General features: G+C 37.5%; 1 protein-coding gene across 1 annotated transcript in view; it reads left to right on the plus strand.

Annotated features, from left to right (window-relative positions):
- The window catches only part of LOC120436399 (neuroligin-1-like), a 265194-nt gene that overhangs the window by 112324 nt on the left and 131362 nt on the right, over positions 1-21508 (plus strand). Inside the window, exons 3-5 of the mRNA XM_039607379.1 lie at positions 1674-1733; positions 10715-10867; positions 11442-11519. Of these exons, the coding sequence (XP_039463313.1) occupies positions 1674-1733; positions 10715-10867; positions 11442-11458 (230 nt within the window). The 3' untranslated portion in view covers positions 11459-11519. Of the gene's footprint in view, positions 1-1673; positions 1734-10714; positions 10868-11441 lie in introns of the transcript that reaches the window.

Raw genomic sequence — 21508 nt, forward strand, 5'->3', positions numbered from 1 at the left:
TCTATTTCATAAACATTAACAACAACTCATTTAGTGACATTTCTAGTTTAATATGAGCCATTTATTAGCGTTGACCTTATAAATAGAATAAACTGCTAGATCAGTTTTTAAAAACGGAATTGAAGTATATTTGCATAAAAGTGCCGGCTATTTGCTGCTGTGGTCAATTAAGATAGATTAAAGGACTAAAGTGGTGATTTCCTCATCTACTGATGGCAGTTTGAGGCACAACGGGCTCACATGTTGTCGATGCCATTGCATGTGTGCACAACTGTATGTGGGCGGATGTGTGTGTGTGTGTGTGTGTGTGTGTGGGTTGGGGGAGGACCGGTATGCTACTGATGCTATTCTATGTGTCATGCACCTTGACAGCTTACATTATTTTTTTGTTAAGACTGCATGTTTCTGATCTTGTTTGGAAAATATATGTATACTTTTTCCTCTCTACGTTTGTATTTGTGTGTGTGTTTGTTTGTAGGTGTGTGATTACTTTAAGCTAGCATGTGTTTTTCTCTGTGTAGGTAAACAATACTGATATTAAAATGACAAACTGTTGTTTTTATGGAGAAGCATCTAACCACTTCCCTTGACAGACAATTGCCTGATAAACTTAAACACTACACAAACACTCAGGTTGAACAAAAACAACGTTTAAAGAGTATTTAAAGAATCTACTGAAAAAAATTTGAAAAAAAAAAGTTTAATTTAATACCCTTATTGTATCTGATCAAATGTTAGATGCTTTCATACTTTACTTTTTTCTTGTATTGATTAAACAAACATACACATAATTAATCTCAATATTATTATGCCAGAGCAAAGTCATTATTGTGTTATTGCTTTATTGATACTAATAGGCAATTTGCTGTTTTTCCCCCAACTCAGTTTGTTTCCTTTAAATAAAACTGATTATTCTAAATTGTATTATGAAGATTACTATGTGTGCTTATTCATGAATTTTCAGGCTTTATGATTTATAGCATGCCTTGGCAAAAGCAATAAAATACATGGATAAAGAATAAACCAATAATCACTCAAAAAATATATATTTTTGGGGGGGTCTCCCTTCTTTCTCTCGCTGCCTTTAAAATTTTGGGATACTTTGATCATCTAAACAGGGATATGTATGGACAGATGTTTGTCTGTGTTGTGACATCAAATCACTTTTAAAATGCATTTGGGGAAGTTGTCACATGATTCTCTAGAGTGCTCTGCTCTTAAAAAACTCTGCTTCTTTTACAGTCTTTGTTTTTTTTTCTCGTCTATTCTGATCTGAACCACAATATCTGATGTGTGTAATTTATGCTACTTTATGCAATGTTTTAAAGTTTATGATCTTGAGACGTTTATCTTTAGTTCAGTCTTCATTTTCAACAGAAAACTAACATTTTTTGCTTCTTTTTTAAAGTCCCTCTTTTTTTGGTCTTTAACTTCTTAAATGAACTCATGCAGAGTAAATTCCAACATTAAACAAAGTGGACGTTGTGGTAATGTTTGCCCAGTCTGCTTGTCAATGTGAAGATTTTTCTAAAAAGAAAAAAGAAAAGAAAAAAGGGGGCTATAAAATCAGTAATGATTGAAAAAACTTTCTTTCTTTTGAGAGCATCTTTTGAAGACTGTTTGTGTTCTTGATCACCCTGTTTTCCTCCATCTTCTCCTTCTTGGTCCTATAGGTCCCCTTACAAAGAAACACAGTGATGATTTAGGTGATAGTGACCGCACGGACGACGAAGGTATTTTTTCCCCCAATGCCAAACTGATTTGCATGACAAGGGAAATCAAACTTACCCTTTCTCCTACAATTTTTATCTTCTTTGATTTTCTTACATTTCTTGTCCTTTTTTTGAAATTGATGGACATTTTCTTTTTGCTCTTTACTCGTAAACTCTCTTTTTGGGCTGGATGTGTTTTGTCCTCTTCAGCTTGATGTCTAAAATTTACATGTCTTCCACCATTCTTTGATATTAAAACTGTAACATATGTAGATTATCTGCTTGGATTTGCTGTTTCCTTTTCTTTACTTTTCTATGTTGCATCCCACCAGCAGATAGAATAACTATTAACCCTTCAGTCAGCTCTTAACACATTTTTGCATGTTTTTTGTTTTGATTTGCCTCGTTTCTAAAATATGATCATGTTCAAAAGTTTAACCGCTGGCTTACTGGCTTTCTTCTACAGTAACAGATCTATTTATGTTTTTGGCATCAAAATAACATTTGTAAATATGATAAAAATACTAGAAGAGATGTTAATATCTTTCTCAGCCGTAGTTGCTGCAAAGACTTGTGGGGTGCAATGCTGGACCTAACTTACTACCTGTTAATATGTAAAACTTACTCCCCCTACAGTGGCTACTGGATGCCAATGTCCAAAATTATTTTTGTAGGGAAAAATTGTGATTAGCTAACAGGAATGTTGGGCAGTGATACATTTAGTCAGCATTTGCAAGGAACCCATATGACATGGCATTATGTTTAAGGTTTTCACCGATGTCCTCACTGTACATAAACACTTCTATCACTTAGTAATTTTCATTGTAATGAATGTTCAGGATTTGTGAGCTGCTCACACAGCAGATTGCAATTAAAATTTAGCAAACATCTCTGTGAGACAAAGCTGCTTCTCAGGGGCAAATACCTCACTGGTGGAATTAAATCTCCCGTGAACCAGCTCTGCAAAAGGTAAGACAAGGTGAAGTGAATATTGTGGCTTAGCTGATCAGTTTTCAAAGCAGACAGACTTGTAGTTACAATGTATGTAATATACTGTCATTAATACATTTAATTTCCATTAATATCGACTTTGGTATGTAATTATTCATCGAGGTAATTAAAGACTGACATGTAGCTACATGCTTTAATTTAAAGCTCTGGAAAAATGGACCCTGACGTAAGATTTACTTTATACATTTTTTTCTGTAAATAGTATATCTTTACAGGGTTAAACAGATTCAAATCTCCTGCACTTTGGGTCACTCACTGTAATATAAAGAACTATATGGGCTAGTTATATACATTATATATAAAATCTGTGTCTGCATAGGGGCAAGATCAAGGATGCTAACCCACAGTTTCCTGCCACAATGTGCTAGTACAGAAAATTATAAAGATAAGGCTCTATAACCATATATAGTAATCAAGACATGTTAGTTAACCCATAAATATATGGCCTGGTTCTGTCAAACTCACCATGTGTTTGAAAATAAGCAACATTGCTTACCTGTTCTGCACTTATTGCCATGAATTTTCTATCTTCTATTTTCTACTCAAATGCAATAAAAATAAATTATTTTGTCCCCACGTACTGCTAATCATTTAAAGCCATTTAATCCTATAATGCAAGGTGTGTATTGTTTAAAAAAAAAAACAGACTTCAGGGTTCCAGTGAATGTCTTTTAAAAACTGCAATAACTCTTCTTTGTATTGAAATGAGTGGTGTTATGATGCTATGGCATTCCACTTGAAACCCATTAATCTCATCAGTAGAAGAAAGAAGAACCTTTGCTCAATTGCCATAAAATAAGAGACCTTTGAAAAGTCATATTAGGAATAAAATGTCTTTGATAAAACCCAGAGATAGTGTCGTATCCCCTTGAGACTGCTGCAGTGCAAATTTAATGACAGGCAGAAAGTCTTAATAAAGTGCCTCTACTGTATAATGTGACGAAGTAAACAGCAATTACATCCAAGTAAAACTCACAACCATCCAGATCCCTTTGATCTGCACCATCATGCAGTTTTTATGGGAGTTCAAACACACACACACGCACACACTTCACTAAGATTATAGAAAGTCACAAAGCTCACACAGATCTATTCAATGAATTCCATGCGAGCTTCAAGTGTTATCTCGATAAAGGATGTGAGGAAGACAAGTAATCCAGTTTAATTTACAGGGAAATATGTTTAAGAATGCCTGCATGGACACGCAGACACTCCTCTCTTTCAGGGCAACTCCAATCAGTCTGAACTCTCCCTCCCCATTTTACTTTCCACGTAGCTCTAGAGGCTTTGACCTTTGACATAGTGTTGCTTTTTATCTGCCAACTTATTGAGGACATCCCTTCACAACCCCTCCCATCCAGTATCTTGCATTTTATAATTTCTTTATATTCTCTAAAGCTTGTAATCCTTTTTGTGCTGGGAATAGAGATGTAAACAGGAAAGCCCAGAGAACTCAGGATTTGTTAGAAGCTTCTGTTTTAACATCAAATATTGCTGGAATAGTTAAGAGTCAGAATGCAGAAGTGAAGATGTTTCAAACTGTGGCATCTACTTATGGAGGCTCTAATACCTTTTTTAAGTATTATATGTTATTACCTGTGAAAGATTAACTTCCAGGGATACAGTATAGATTAGAGTGTTAGGGCCCAGAGATGTTGCTAATACCATGTAGACAATCTTGGAATAAAAGAAAAGATCATAACAATATCAACATCCTTGCCTTTCTCCATTAAGCTCATGCTTGCAAATAACGAGGCTGTTTAATATAACATTTATGAATTTAAATAAATCTTCTGGTTTCTGAATTGGGCAGCATTTTGAAAGCAGAAACCTTGGGTTTTCAGTCTGTGGCTGAGTTGTCCATCCACATCTCCTTGAGATGGGATGGACTTAAATATGTCTGTGTAGGTTCTCATGGTAGTCTTTAAGGATGACTGGATGTCTTCAGGTTTTTTGAAGACATTTTATACCTCACCCAAGAGGCGTCTTCAGTTCTCCATCCATTCATACTCTTCCACTTACCTTTATCAGGGTCACGAGGGAGGAGGCTGAAGCCTATCCCAGCTACCATAGCAACCGGTCCAGGGTGCACCCTGTCCAGGGTGTCACAAATCTGACACATGGCTAACACAGACGACCATTCGCACTCAGATTTATACCTATGGGTAATTTAGAATTGCCAATTAACCTAACCCCACTAATTACATGTCTTTGGACTGTGGGAGGCCTTCTTGCAAATCTTGGGTGGGGTGTTGCAAGCATCCCCACACAGGCACTGTTGTCTACTAGGTACTTCAGTGCTCACATGGATAACGATAGTGTAACCCCAAGAGTAGAGTTCAGTGCTGATCATGGATAGTCCATAACGGAAACCATGTTTGACCATGATTGTGTCCAAAGTGCACTTGGCAACAGGAAATGTTGGATTCTAGAGGTAGCTGATCAGTGCTGAAAAAAAACAGAACATGGCTCTGTCAAATCCATACTGGCAAACTTTGGGAGAAGTCTGATGAGGCCAGGGAACAAGACTTTCAGTCGGCTTCAAATCAATTCCGGCAAACCGTCAGGTATATATGGTTGGGATGGTGTGCTGACTTCAACTGAGGACACAAGAAATAGAAGCAGTCTTTGTGTGATGCATATGACTTCCATCACTAGGTGTGAAGTCAATCAGGTAGTTGAACTCTAATAGCCAGGCCGTTGAGATGGCTGAGCTTTTCCTAGAGTCCCTTCAGGCTCTGGATGTTGTGGAAATGAATTGGCAAAGTGTAGTGGTGGAGAACGCATTCAAGCACTTCCCTTGTCCTCTGGAGCGCGGTGGTGCTTAAAGAATACAGGGTGCAGTGCGGGGGCTGTCATTGTTGGCTATTCAGTCCATGCAGAGCAGTAGTAATAGTTTGTTTTTCATTGCTGGCAAGAAGTTGGACTCATTTCCCTTAGGTATGGGGCTCTACCAGGTCTGGCTCTTGTCATCGATTCTGTTTGTAATTTTAATGGACAATGTGTCTAGATTTAGGCAAGGGGAGGACAGTTTCAGGTGGTAGCCTCAGGATCTTATCTTGGTTTTTTGCTGTTGATGTGGTGCTCTTAGCTTCACTGGTTGATGGCCTCTAGCTTTCACAGCCATGGTTTGCAACCAAGTATTGAGCAGCTAGGATGACAGTCAGTACCCCAAAGTCTGGTTCTCATCAGAAAATGAAGGCATACCCACTTGGGGGAATGATCCACCACCCCAAGTAGAGAAGTTTAGGTATCTTTGAGTTTTAGTCATGAGTGAGAGAAGAAGGGAGTGGGAGACTGTCAGGTGGATTGGTGTAACAACTGCAATAATGGGGTAAATATAGAGCTTAATTCAAAAGCATGACCTTACTACTTGAGCTATGTTTTACATTTTTACCCTTACATTTTACCCTTTTACGCAAACTGGGTAGTGACTAAAAAAGTGATAAACAGATAGAAGTTGTGGAAATGGACATTATTGAAAAGGTTCCCTGGCCTCAACTTTAGAGATATTGACCTTAATCATTGAAAAGGAGCACAGGGTAGAGCTGCCAACTGGTAGAAGGCCCTGAAGCAGAACCAGGACAGCGTTTATCGTAGATTTAAATCCTAGTTGATTTGGGAGTGATCAATGTTTGTACTGCATATTATAATTTAGCTGAAATATGGTTTTCTAAATATAATAAAATGATTGATCACTATTTCAATATCTATTATCTACTGTTCACATACTGATTAATACATGGTAGATTGGTACATGTCTGCATTGATGCCTTCTTAACCATGCCAGTGAAGAAGTTTTTATGAACAGTTTTCACTGAATACATTTTATTAGGCAGCATTTGAATCTGTTTTTAGCACTTGGCCTCATTTTGTTTCCTGTTGGCCTTACCAGGATTCCTGTGTCTTTATTCCCTGCAGCAAAAAGCTAGAGCTAAAGAAAAAAAAATACCCCTTTTCTTCTTGTGACTGTTGTTGGTTTGATAAGTCCTGTACACTGGCACAGGGAGAGGATACCAAAGTTTTTGCAACAGCCTGGGGGCCTCTCTTAGGGTTTGCTCAGAGAAATCTAAAGCACCTGAATCTCTTTGATCATAACCTCATCCTCAAGGAAGCAATGATCTACTCCATGCTGGCATGGCACCTCTCCTCTGACAAACCCTCCCTGACCCATACTCATCCCAGGGAAGATTGAGTGGTCGAATCACTACATGATTGCATCTTATTTTCACTCATCTTCGAGCAAGCTTTCATCTTTCTGCTCACTGTGAAACACACAAACCCACACACACACACACAGACACACAGAAAAAGAGAGAGAGGACAGTTGAATGTCCCTGCCTGATTCTAGACACATTCATTGAAAATTAAGTTACAGGAATCAATATTAACTACTGATTACAATAATCATACATGTATTTGCTAGTTCAATAATCACCTCAAATACAATTTATTCACTGATGGAAAGTGGTGGGTGGTAGAAAGTGTTGAAATATGCTGAATAAATTGATAAGTAAGGGGAATGAATAGAGAGGCTGGGATTTACAAGATTTTTTTGGCTCTGAATGCTGCACTTGGCAGCCAATGAAGGTTGCCAGGAAGCCATACTGAGAGCAAGCTGGATAGCATAAACTTAAAACCTTAATATATAATGTGTTGAGTATACACTGGGAGTTGTTTTAGTCAGTAAATCCAGGTAAATTCAGGTAAATCCATCAATGTTCGAGCGTCGCTGCAGCAATTTTATCCTAACCTCACCTCATTACCACTGACCTTCAGCAAAGAACAAAAAAAGCCACACTGGATTTATATCACTTCAGCAGAATTTAATTTCTATTTTCAAGTAACACTTGAGAGGACTCATAGAAATACAAGCGACTCTAATATTACACAGCTTCCATTCTAAAGAATTATTATTATCGTAACTCTTTCCTCATCATTTTGTTTACAAACCCATGTTAACAATTACAATTAATGTTATTCGTTTTTTTTATTGTATAAAGCCCATTGGATTTCACTGTAATTCGCGGTTGTTGTAATCATCTACATCATCTTCACTTGTTGTTCATAGTCATGATGTTGGCATCATCCCTACCATCTTCACTGTTGTTGCCATTATAAAAATCCAAGCCATTCTTTTTCCCAGAATTTCAAATATTGCAGTTTTTTTCAGCACATATTTGGCACAGATGCTTTGAACCACAAGCTGTGGCGGTGTTATTAGACACTAAGAGTGAATAGTCCTGTTTGTAAGTCTGACAAAATCTGCAAAAGGAGGCAGAAGGGGTGGTGTTATCAATCACAATGCTGTCAACCAGGAAACTTCACTTTGTGTCCTGTTTCAGAGTTTTATTTAGCATTTAGTTTTTTTCTGTTTGTTTGTTTTTTTTTCATTCACTATATTTTGGTTTATACACCAAAACTACCTATTTAGTTAAAAAAAAAGATAATCATTTGGGTTAAAATATTTGCAATTTGGATTACATTTTAATGCTGCTTGTTGAAAAACAATCCTTTTGTTCCAATTAGTCAAAAACTCACAGGTTGGAAGTTGCACGTTACCTGGCCCCACTGCTGTTTTTCTAACATGATGTTGACTACATCATAACTGCCACCACAGTAACATTAATATTAGCATAATTGTTGTAATATTGTCCTTTAGTAACATCATTGTCTTGATCATAGCTATTGTGTAATATACTTGTCCTCGTTGCCATCACTGTAATAGGTAGCTATCATGATTTTTTAGCATGGTTGTTATTTGTCACTGAGATCATTTGCACCATAATAGTTTTCAGTATCATTACTATCAACACCATTAGCAATGTAAAAATTAATCGCTTTCGTAGTTTGCTATTACCGTCATCAAAACCATCTTGGCTGACACCAGCAAAAAGTATTTTTATTTCCATGATCGTCACCACTATCAAGTACATTACCATTACTGTCACTATCATGGTTGACATCATCGACATCATTGTTATACTCATTGCAATCACCATTTAACATACCCACAGCTGATTCCACTATATATCCAGTATTAATTGCCATTATCCTCATCACTGTCACTCATCACTGTCATCATCAAGGCTGTCAGTTAATTATCACTACTGCCACTGTCATGCCAACATCACTATCAGCATTATCATTACCATTGCATAACCACCATCATAAACAGAATCATATCATCACAATTACCCAGTTCATTCATTCTTATTATATGCTCGGTTTGTCTCCCCTCCTCTCCTTTTGTTAGGTTGCACATATATCTGGACTGTACAGCACCAGCACACATACGCACTTGCCATAATCTCCTGACCTTTTTTGTCAGGAGTTTCTGGAAGTGTTCCAGAGGAGAGTTATGATGTGTTGCTACATTGTGGCCAGTGCCTGCTGCGACAGAGGGAGCTGAATAGCTTTAAAAAAAAAAACCTGTAAAAGGACAGAGAATGTGAAGTGATGTAATGGTCTCTGCACTCAGGGAAACAGAAGAAAAGACAAACATAGTACAAAGACGCGCATTCAGAGAGAATTTTACCAGAGTCAGCCTGCCTTGTTTTCTTTAATCCCAATTCCTTTTGTGTGTAAGGTCATTCTGACTGTGAGTTTTCTATTGGGAGAGTCAATATATATATATATATATATATATATATATATATATATATATATATATATATATATATATATATATATATATATATATATATATATATATATGTTGTCCTAAATTTTAGTTAAAAAGGAGCAATAATGTTAAAATGATGCTGATGCATTGCATTTATAGGGGCACCTACAAACTATTTTCATATCAGTCTTTTAGTGTCAAGAAGTTCCATCAAAATTTATGTTTTTCTTGAGGTTTCTAATTTGCCACTCCTCTGGTTTAGAAAAGTATCTAAAAATATTGACAAAATCTGTCTTTTGTTTTCTTGGTTGGTTAACTTTTAATTCCCCATACACTCTCTCATCTCTCTCTGGATCTGATCCCTCACTGTACAACATCATTAGGATAAATGATGTGTACTGCTATATGTACTGATGGAAACAGTTAAGAAACAACATGAAAAGGCTCATCACTGAAAAACGAGATGAAAGCGGAACCTTGTTTTGAACATGGGCTGCCGCAGGTTGTTAGATCTCACCAACTCTTCACATCCATTTTGCTTACAGGCCAACCCGCATCAACACTACATCAGTGGCTAAAGGTTTACAATACAGTCACCCTTTTCTTTGACTCCATAAAACAAATTCTGGTGCAAACAGCAGGCTCACCATTCTCCTGAGCCATACCTTACATTTGCCAGGTGCAAGTACACATACTTCTTTTTTACATTAATAGATTCTCACTGCTCAAAATGTTTAAATCTGCTTTAAATCACGCTGAATTATTTTAAAAGACAAGCTTCTTATTTAGTTTTTAAATCTATCAGTCTGTGCTTATATGCATTGATATTCACAAAGTCAAGGTAAGCTTTTCACTGCAGTTAAAAAAAAAGAAGGTAAAACTACTTTATTGAATTAAAATTATGTTCCAATAAAACAATGCTTTTTCATAAAATTGTCAAACCTCATATGCTCTTTTTAATTAAATTTTCTCCCATGTTATTCTCTAAAGTTCCTCAGTATAGTGGGACATTTCAGATTGCCATTCTGGCATTTTGGACAGTCCATTGCCTGAAGGAAAATACAACTCATTAAATTAAACACATCAAATATTGTTTTTCCTTTACATCAATATGGAATTTAGATACATTGATAAACAAATGAAACAGTATACCCCAATAACAGCAGTCATATAGTGCTTTCATATTGACGAAATGTTTTGATGCCTAAAACTGACAAGGTCTCTATGTTGAAAGCCAGTGTGCCGATAGGTTGGCAAAAGCCCCCTACAAATGAAAATTTTGAAAGTGAATCCCTGACCGTCACCTTCAATATGTCATCTAATCAGTCCTTCTGCCTCTTCCACCTTCTCCTTTCCCCTCCTCTAGACATTAGGGAGAGTGGAAGCCCCAAACCAGTGATGGTTTTCATCCATGGGGGCTCCTACATGGAAGGAACTGGGAATATGTTTGATGGCAGTATCCTGGCCAGCTATGGGAACGTGATTGTCATCACTTTCAACTACAGGCTTGGCGTCCTCGGTAAGGATCCTGCAATGAGTGACCATTATTGCTGTGGTGTCATGTCTGTTCTCCCTTTATTTATGTCTTTTGTCATGTTGAGTCCATTACCTTAGCCTTAAAAAGACGAAGACCAGGGATATCTTTCTTCCTTTCTTTCTTCCCTCCTTTCTTTTTTTGGTCTGTACATTGTTCTGGCTCAAACTGGTATTTCTTGCTAATATCTGGTGTCATTTCTTTGTTGATTGATTGCGATATTTCCAAAGACTGCATTTGAGCTTTCTATGAGACACTTTCTTTTTATTCTTCCTTGACTTTGACGCTAAAGTAGGCAAGTGAAAGGCACAGTAGTACAAAATGTTTGTGCAATCCCTTTTCTGATCCTTTGCTCATCTACATATTTGTTTAAAGTGACATGTTGATTGCAGCTCTGCATAGTTTGTGCCTGGTTATCACTCTGCTGTACATCTCTTTCATATATAGTTAGTACAATGGATTTTCAGTCCCTCTTGTTTCTGGATATCTCAGTTTTCTGCCTACCCTGTCTTATTTTTTCTCATCAGAGTAATTCCTAATTCCTTTTTCCTTCTTTTAGATGTCACAGCCACATGATAGAAACAAAGGTGTGCACTGTGCTGAATGAGATTATGCTGTCATGGAATGGACCGCTTTCATTTAAATGCTCTTTTGGTTTATGGGGTTTTCACCCGGTGTGATCAAAGGATAGCAGAATAAAGATACAGGGCAATATCCGCCTTTCACTCAAATATATATTAAAAAAAGTTTTCTTGGCATGTGTGTGAGTGTGCGTGCATGTACAGTTATGTGTTTTTGTGTGTCAGGGTGTATTTAGCGAATTAATATAAATGCTCACACAATATTCTTTGTGAAGAGCTGAAACAAAATATCAGTGAAATATTAATGTGATCTGCAGGTGGTCTGCATCATCTCTGTTAATTATTCAGACTCTGATATTTTACATTAGTTATATTTTAATTGCAAATACTAAGACTGGCTGAAAAACCTGTTGCTTTCTTACACACATCCTAATGATACCCAAAGATCAACAGTGGTAATAAAATTCTTGACAGCTAGAAGTCGGATAATTAATATACATATATGAATATTTTTAAAAAAGATCTAGTGATTAGATAGGCAGCCTTCTTATCCACCCTAAAGTTTAGCTTCATTGCAGACTATTACAGTTTGTAGAGACACCATGTGTATAAAGTGCACATACTCTACATACACTAAAAAAACACAATTTTGGCTATTTCTGAACTCCACACTCCAAAACCTGCTGTGTTCAAAGCTGAAATCTTGTATTTCCCTGTTATGAATAAACTGGCTTAGCCAATTCAGACTGTTTACAAATAACATTTTTTAGCTTTAGATTATAGTTATAAAGCATTATGGAAATTACATAAGCAGCTGAAGTGTACAACCACTTCCAAACATCAAAAGCTTGAGAAAGGATAAAAAAAGGCAAGTAAGGTGAGAGTAATCCAGTCAAAGATCAGTCAGTTACATTTTAGAACATTTAAAATTATTTTAAATGTGGTGAAATCCTCAGTCCCTTAGGCATTCCCTCCTTCTCATTCTTTTCTGTTTTTTTCCCTCCGTTCCTCACTCGCCACTTTTTCGTGTGCAAGCTCTTAACTGCTCCAAGCCTCATAGTGTTGAGGGAAAGTGTATTCCTGCTGGTTAACATGAGGCACTGCTGTTTGCTCTCAGATTAAACTCTGTGTGTTTGTGTTTACCCCCCTGGCAATGGGCAAAAGTGTGCAGCTGTACCTTACCCAACCTTCTAGTGGGCTGTGTGTGTTTGTGTGTGTCTGTGTGTGAATGACAGTAGATATAGGACTCATAATCAGTGGGCTTGTGGGCTTTCCATTCAGTTATCCAGTATAATTGAGTACAAGTTCTGTGTTGGACTCTAAGTTGTTTTTCTTTCCCACTGTTAAGAGTCAGCACCCACACGGTTCTGACACTTAAATAGGAGTTCTTCCTCTCTGAGGTCACCAAGTGCTTTTTCAAAGTGGGACGCAGTAATATTGCAGGGCCTTAAGGTTACGATATATAGTACCTTGATATTACTGTTGCTGTAAACTGTGAACTGGATATATTAATAGACTGAATTGAAAGTTAATGTTTCATTGGTCCAGATATCATGATGTATATGTATTATGTAATCAGCAGCCTCTTTAATTAAAGTCAGCCAACCACATGTTCTTAATATGAATAAACCAGTATATTAGGTATGATAACTGAACATGTGTTGGGTTTAACATTTGGTGTGGGGAAAAAAAAGCTCTTTATTAGAGAATGAATAAAGGAGTTAATGAAAGATATTACACATCTCAAAAATTAAGAAGGACTAGGAAACAATGTTTGTTTAAACCTTTTATACCTACTAACATTGACCAGGCTCTCAGAATTATAATTATGTTCTCTAGTTAGCCAGTTGGCCAATGTTGGCTAAAGTGTGGGAATGACCTTGCCCAGCCAGCCATTGCGGCACCTGTTTGCTTGGAGATGCTGCTCAGCTGACAGAAATCCCTACCCTCGCTCCAGTGATTTTTCTCCTTGGTTTAGTGTGTTTGTGTGTGCAAGTGAGCACTACGAAGGAAACCATTAGCGGCTTTAAATATGTAGAGCTGCTGGCGCGAAGCTGTATTTATGGGTTAAGGGCCTTGGCTACAATGATTTTGGCCATGGGGCATGCATAGAGTATGCTGCTGTCAGTGTGTGTTCATGGGTGTGTAGAAGATTGTGTGTTTAATGAATCAGGAGTTTCTCCAGGGTGCAGATTGGGTGTTTATGAAACACATAGTATAGTGCTATCAAAGTGCCATCTCAGTCCCCCTTGGTTTATAATCAGAAATCCTGCTGTGAGGTTAGTTTTTGTTTGAATTGTTTGGAAGTGCTTAAGAAGCTAAGTGCTCTATCACAAATATGGTATAATGTTTTTTTTTCCCTTTAAAGTGAGATAATATTCTGAAATTTGCTGGATATTATCATATAAAATCTCGCCTTGTCATAAAAACATTTCGATTCCCATCAGTGTCCCCAGTGAATAAAACTTATATAGGGGATTGTTACTGAGCAGTTATGAAACTGTCACACTGAGTTATTTAATATTGTTTAATCCCAAATGTCTATCATACTGGCATTCTGACAAACACAGAGTCACAAATGTTGACTGCATGTGGTAATATGTGAGTTTTAAGCCTCGGCTGTTGGACTGCTGAAAAGTGGACTGTGCCTTTAAGGCCAGGCCCTCACAGTGCGGAGTTTGTTTCAGCCCAGCCAAAACCTTTAATCATGCTGATTGATGAGGTGCATTTCCCTGACTCAAACCTTCTCCAAATACCCCTTCCATTCCAGCCATACATCAGCCATTCAGCCAATTCATCAAGCCTCTGATTGTTTTAAGATATACCTGGCCAGTAAAATATCCATTTCTCTGCATGCTACTGCTCCTCTTACTTTCAGCACTGTGATCAAGCCTATAGAGACCTGGCATGAGAAAAGGACCAACTAGCAGAATATAGATGTTTTAAAAACAGGTTAATATAATAGTTTGATAATTATGCATTTAAAATGTATCCATACATGATCCATTTGTCAATTCTTCCATTTATTGTTTTACTATACTAAGGTTCATAATGACTATACGAGCGCCATGACAAATTTTAAAGATAAAGCAACCAGAAAATAAAACAAACAAAATAATAATAATAAAAAAAAACATATACAGGACATTTCTATGAGCCTAAACGTTAGCGCTATCATTAATTATTTGATCAGCAGTGTAGTTTAGTCCAAAGAGTCCCAAGATATGTGCTGAGAAACTTTACTGATTGCATGCTTGTTATTTGTTCTGCATGCTGCACACATTAGGAAATCCACAAATATCAGATTTGGCTAGCTAGCTAGCTATTTAAATTAGGACTGTGTGCATTTCACACAGGCATTTCCTCTAATATTTACCTTCCCAAATAATGCTCGCTCCCTCTCTCCCCTTTTTATTCTAATATATCTTCTTTTCTTTTCCCCTTCCACAGTAATTGGACTTTTTCTTTCCTGTTAGTTTTTGTCCTGCTGGCAAAGTGTGGAGGACTATTATTTTCATGCTTATTAATTTCTTTCTCCCTGAAACAAATACTCCAATGATTTAGGTTCATTACTCTTTCTGCGCCTCTGTGCCATCTCTCTCTTTTCCCTACCTTCTCCTCTTGCTAGTATCCCTGACACAGCTTGCTCAAAAACTTGAGAGCATCTAATCCTTAAACAAAAGTGTTGAGTTATCATCCATGTGTATTGATTGCTCCACCTGCAAACATTGGTATTGCTATTAGTTCTCTTTCATTTTGTCTCACTTTTCTCAGGCTTTCTCCTGAGCTAACAATAAACACATTTTCAAAAAGTCCATGGCCGTTACCTGTATATGCGTAGATATTTGACAAGGGCTTTTGGTAGGGGCAATTGTGAAACTTAATCCTTGTATGTAACTAAGGGAGTAAACATATCAGTAGTAGGAGTTGTGGAAGTCCTTGCAAAGCTATTCAGCACTATTAAGCCATTTTATGTATAAAAACTTTTTTGCCATAAAAGCTTTACAGTGTTGTAATGCTTGTAGTTTTGTATCCTGGATACTAATTGTCACAAGCTCTCTGTGTGTGTGTGTGTGTGTGTGTGTGTGTGTGTGTGTGTGTGTGTGTGTGTGTGTGTGTGTGTGTGTGTGTGTGCACATAGGCATATTTAAATGCATCATCAGCAGTCCTTTGCCGTACTGCTTGGATGTTCTTTCTTGTAAATTTGCCAAATAGGGCTCAAACATTTCCTCTGCTATTTTAGGGCAGAGAAGGCTTTGATCAGTGGACAGACTGCATTGAGACATGTTGTACTATTTGCTTCAATATTTCCCAGTTTCACTGTGCTACCCTGTGCCAAGATCCCAGCATTTCTGAGGAGAAAGCTAGGGAGCTGACAAGACAGATGACATGATTGGAAATCATGACTTTCTATCCTTTTGGTGTGAAATCAGCCCAGATATGCCCTTTGATTAAAGTGCAATCTGCCCTGATCTGTGTGGTCCAGTATTTTGCATGTTAATTTAATTGCTGATAGTGATACTAGAGTATTTCTTTTTCATTTTGTTTAAGAGAATAAATGTTCAGAATGAGAATTTGTATTAATTCCTAAACTGTTTTGTAATCAGGCTGCCTTGTACTGGCGATTTCTATACTGTACCATTGTAAATGGGGTTTTTTTTTTTCCCTTGGTAAGAACTGTGTGTAAACAGTAAGTACTGAAGAAATCGTAAAATATCAGCTAACATTTACTGCATCTGTAATACTTGTGTGTCATTCATTAGCAGAACCAATTAGATCAGGTTAGCAAGTTACCTTTTAGTTGAAATTGCTAGGAGTATGTCAGTCATATGAAAATCATTCTTTTTTGTCATTGCACTGGACTTACGTTGACGTATTCTGGTTGTGAGGTGATCTGTGTATATCAGTGCTCAGTTTGCTTTTCACCTACTCATTTGGCTGAGTTATTCTGTGATTTATTCATGAGTGAGCAGCAATACTAATGGAAGCTATGCTATGCTAATGGTGATCTGGCAACAGCAAGGTTGGCGATGCAAGGTTACAGCAGCTTTCCCGATGCATCACGGATTGGATTAATCTAGCCAAGACTTGGACAACAGTCAGCCATCTGGGCATGTTTAACAACGCCAGGTTGCTCTAGCCACAACCATTGCACCTTGCCACCAACGCACCTCACAATAATATGCATGGTTCATGGCTACTAATAGCTACAGCCTTTATGTGAGCTTTCACCACATAGTGTTTGGAAGCATCATTCCTAAAATTGATCAAACATGTGTAAACTATTGTTGCTGGTTTCATTCAGGCAATCACAGTGTCCTAAACCCACACCCTGCACCCTTTTTTTGAGTACAAATTAATACTTTTACAAACTTCCATATCCTAATCAGCTTTTAAAGTTCTTAAGTTTAAAGTAACTAAAATCCCATGTAATATAACTCTTCAAGACACAAAGTGCTCAGATCAGAAGAGCTAAAATGAAACCAGTACTTAATTCTTGCATGTGCATGCTTCCACTCCCTGATACATGATGAAGTAGCAACGTTCTCACTCTCCTCCACTGCTTTACTGTCCAATGGAATTAATTATACAAATACTAAAAATACTAACACCAAATATACTAACTGGAGTGAATATTTTTAAATGTAGCAGTGTACTAATTCTACTAATCTAAAATATACTAACTCAATTGCAAAGTGTGCTTAATGTATGCAAAAACTGTAAGCTGTAAAATTATTTTGAGCTTTGTTTGCTTTCTACTTCCATCTTACTCATAGAGGTGGCATGAATGCCAATGTCTGCTGATGTCTGAATGCCCATACAGCTAACCTCCCAAGTAACTATTAACAGTAATTAAATGTAGCACACATACACACACACACACACACACACACACACACACACACACACACACACACACACACACACACAACACACACACATACATATCAGTATGAGCTTTCAGACTAAGCAAGCTATTTCATTTCCTCCTCATCCTTTTTGTCGCTTCTTTGTTTTCTTTGCACATTTTATGCTTGGATTTCTTTTGTTCTGTGAGATCAATAATCAGACCAAGCAGTTGTGTTTTTAACCCCCCCCCCCCCAGTGTTTTACAAAATGTCCTGATTCAGCTACATGCTTTAAAATGATTTACTTTCACAGCTGCTTTGATGGTGGCTTGATGTGTTTATATACCTCTCTATATTTAATAATTATTTATTATTACTCTTTGGCTCTCTTCCACAGTGTGTCTTTTATACTGTCTTAATCCCCTCGCCCCCAACCAGTCCCAACAGATGACTGCCCCTCGCCCCTGCTGGAGGTTTTGTCCTTTTTAAAGGCAGTTTTTCCTTCCCACTGTTGCCAAGTACTTGCGCATACGAGGTTGTCTAATTGTTGGGGTTTTTACTGTATTATTGAAGGGTCTTTACAATATAAAGCACCTTGAGGTATTTGATGTGATCTGGCACTATACAGTACAGATAAAATAAAACTTGAACTGGCTGCATAGTGAAGAGTTTGACCAGACACTGGGCTCATGTCGTCGTTGTTGTTTTTATTTTAATTTAAGTTACATCAATTTAAATTTGATTTGATTGTATGACTGATATGATTCTACAGAGTTGGAATCCTGGGCATAGTGGAATTAGTTCTGACCAGATTTGTGGTTGTATTTCACATGCACTCTTGTGTTAATACCACTGTTGGTCTGTGTGAGACAGCTGATTGGTACAGATTGTACTGAAGCTGATTAGCTGGGTAGAGACGCAGGGGGCAGATGGAGAGATGTGTTGAGAAAAAATAGATATCACATCCCTTCATATCAAGCTATTACTAAGCATCTTTTTGCAGTCTACATGCATAGGTAACCTCTGTGTATTTACACAACCCCTGTGACAGTGTTAAGTATTTATCAGAGTTTATCTTGGGCTTTTGTATTAATGACTGCTTACACATAGATGCTTGTTAGTCTATATGCCATCCTGTGTGTGTTTGCCTGTCACGCTACATGTCCATCTACCCATAACAAAGTGTGTGGTGTGCAACAGGTCCAGTCACTGCAGAATACAAATGTAGTGGAGTAGATCAGTTCTGTCTCTGAGCAACTACATCTGTATGATTAGCTTTCTTAAAGGGTTAATTTTAGAACTGCCTTACTCTATTCATTTCATTGGATTGATGTATTTACTGGTAAGTCTGATTTTGATATGTTTAGTTTCTCAGTCTGCCAGCCTTTCTGCAGCCCAATAAGAAACTCACATACTATCTGCCGGCACCAAATAAAACCATCGCCAACAAGCAATAAAGAAGACAGAGAGACCAAGGGAGAGAACTATGAAGAGAAAACGTGATTTAGGACTCTATGGGGGTTGTCCTCCGTGCACGACAAAAAACATCTGATTGGTTATCAGCATGAGTCACAAATCTGCCGTCACCATATTTTTAGAGGTCAGATAGGAGCATCTTGCTGAGACACCAGGCAGCTAGAGAGGGAGTGGAAAGCGGAATGAGAGTATGTTAAAGTGCAAAACAAAGAAATAGTATGTGAATGCCTTTAAAAGAGTTTGAGAGCTCTGGTTTGAGCAATATACAGTATGCTTTTTTATTAAATACAGGAATATTTGATTAAAGAAAATGTGCCAGTAGCTATTAAGAAGCTTTTAAGCTAATATGTATTTACATGTAAATGTGTTAGTAAGGTCTGTTGGCTTGTCTGTTAGCTGCGGTGTCTATTACTATTTTTTCTTTTTTTTACAAAAAAACCCTGAAATCAGACATCAGGTTTTGATGAATGAAATACTCAAGCTGAAAATCTTTACTGGCATACATTGTGGAGTTTGTTGAGAACAAAATGATGTCAGTGAAAACGAAAATCACCAACCATTTGAGAGCTGATCCAGAATCAAGAATGATGATCCTGGTATTCCACTGATTTATCTGCAGCGCCGAAAGCAGAAACTAGTGCCCTTTATATTGCATCTTTAAAAATGGGAGGTGTGGAGCTCAGGGTGATGGATGCACACGCAGCGCATCTGATTTCATACGGGGTGCATGGAGTTAATTTCTTTTGATAATCAATAAACACAGGGCTGCTATCCTTTTGTGTGTGTCTATTGCATACCATGAATAAACACAAAAATGCTGCTAGAGTTGACCTTACGTTGGAGGATGGTTGCCCCCTCTCCTCTGCAGCCTCTTGTTTCTCTCATGTGAAAATTCCTCTGGGATTAAACAGGCTCGTCTAATACAGATTATTCCTCTCACTTCTCACCATTTGTTATCATGTACCCACTCTTTTTTTAAAACTTCTGTGGTTTTTTTCAGTTAGTTACCAGCAATATTTTTAAAAACATGCAGCCTACAAGAGTAGTTTAAAGTGATCATAACTACAATGCCAATATTTGATTCTGCTGAACTGGTTGCTAAAACTGAACAGTCAAGAAATGTATGGAAGCATATCAAAGCATGTGATGTGCAGTCTAATCCAGATGGAAAGAAAGAGTGAGAGATGCCCCAAAACCAATATGATACTGTATTAATAAACATAACATTAAGTATGCAATCAAACCTTCTAGCCGCTGACAAACTATCCTGTACTCTGATAGGATCAGAATGCATCTCCTCTGGGATTAGTGAGCTGCTTTTCAGAAACCTTTACATTAACACACTGATCCTTTCCTTTTTGTCCTCCATTCTCTTGCTCTCTGTGCAATTCAGGCTTCTCACTATTAAATAGTCTATTTTACCGAATCCATCTGCCATATTTGCCTCCTCGCTTTGTTCTTAAACAAATCCCATAATCCTCTCAAAGGTCAGCATTCTCTTTTGCTGCTACTGCTCTCACCACTCGCTGTGTATTCATTTGTTTTTTTCTCGATGGAAATAATAGAACAATATGGAAGATAAAAGAGAACGAGGAGGTGGTGGAGACGCAGGAAGATCCTGTTGTTCCTCTCCATCTCCCTCATGCATTATTGTTCTCCCTTGCTCTCCTTTTCTCTTTGTTTTAATTCATTTGAATTCAGTTGAATTATTTATTTGCATAAGAAGTGTTTTCAGAAGCCAACAAACAGCATTTTACACATAGCACATGTTATCATTAAATATCCAATTTGCATTTTGGAATGCCTGGAGAAACGCACAGTCTCGGTCGTTGTGTCCTTGGGTAAGACACTTCACCCGTTGCCTACTGGTGGTGGTCAGAGGGCCCGGTGGCGCCAGTGTCCGGCAGCCTCGCCTCTGTCAGTGCACCCCAGGGTGGCTGTGGCTACAATGTAGCTTGCCATCACCAGTGTGTGAATGTGTGTGTGAATGGGTGGATGACTGGTTGTGTAAAGCGCTTTGGGGTCCTTAAGGACTAGAAAAGCGCTATACAAATACAGGCCATTTAACATAGTACTGACACGGTGGGTTCCAAAACTTGAATGATCACTTTAAACCCATGATTGATATTTTTAATAAAGGAAAACGACATTTTTTTTATTTGAATAATTAAAAACTTGGTGAGTGAATGTGTGTGTGTATTTGGATATTATCTCACAAACTCCTGGCAAAGAGATTTCAATGCCTCACATCACTAACTGCTATCCTAAGACATCATCTTCTACAGAACCTTTTATTCAAAGTTAAATATACACCTTGCCCTTTTTTTTGGCTCAGTTTGTTTAATTTGTGATGTTAAATCTGAATTTGTTGCAATATTTGTATTGTTACAAATGAAACATGAAGGATCTCGTGTTTCTTTCACCTGAAAATGCAGAACAAGTTAACACAGCAACCTCGGCTAAATTGCATTTTGTGAAGGAGTGAAGTGCCATGTCATCACTGCAGACTCACTGCTTGATTTGCATGTGTAATATTAATCCACAGCATATTGCATCCTGCTGATGCTAATTAGAGAAGTAACCATTAATATCAACCACTTAATCATCAGTATTAATATGCATAATTATTAATTATTCGGTTTCTCCCTTCAAACACAACAGCACTGCAGGGCTTCAGCTACTTGTGTTTACACCAACATCTATCTTCATTATACACCTTC

The sequence above is a fragment of the Oreochromis aureus genome, linkage group 23 (genome assembly GCF_013358895.1).
Source record: "Oreochromis aureus strain Israel breed Guangdong linkage group 23, ZZ_aureus, whole genome shotgun sequence".
Classification (NCBI taxonomy): domain Eukaryota; kingdom Metazoa; phylum Chordata; class Actinopteri; order Cichliformes; family Cichlidae; genus Oreochromis; species Oreochromis aureus.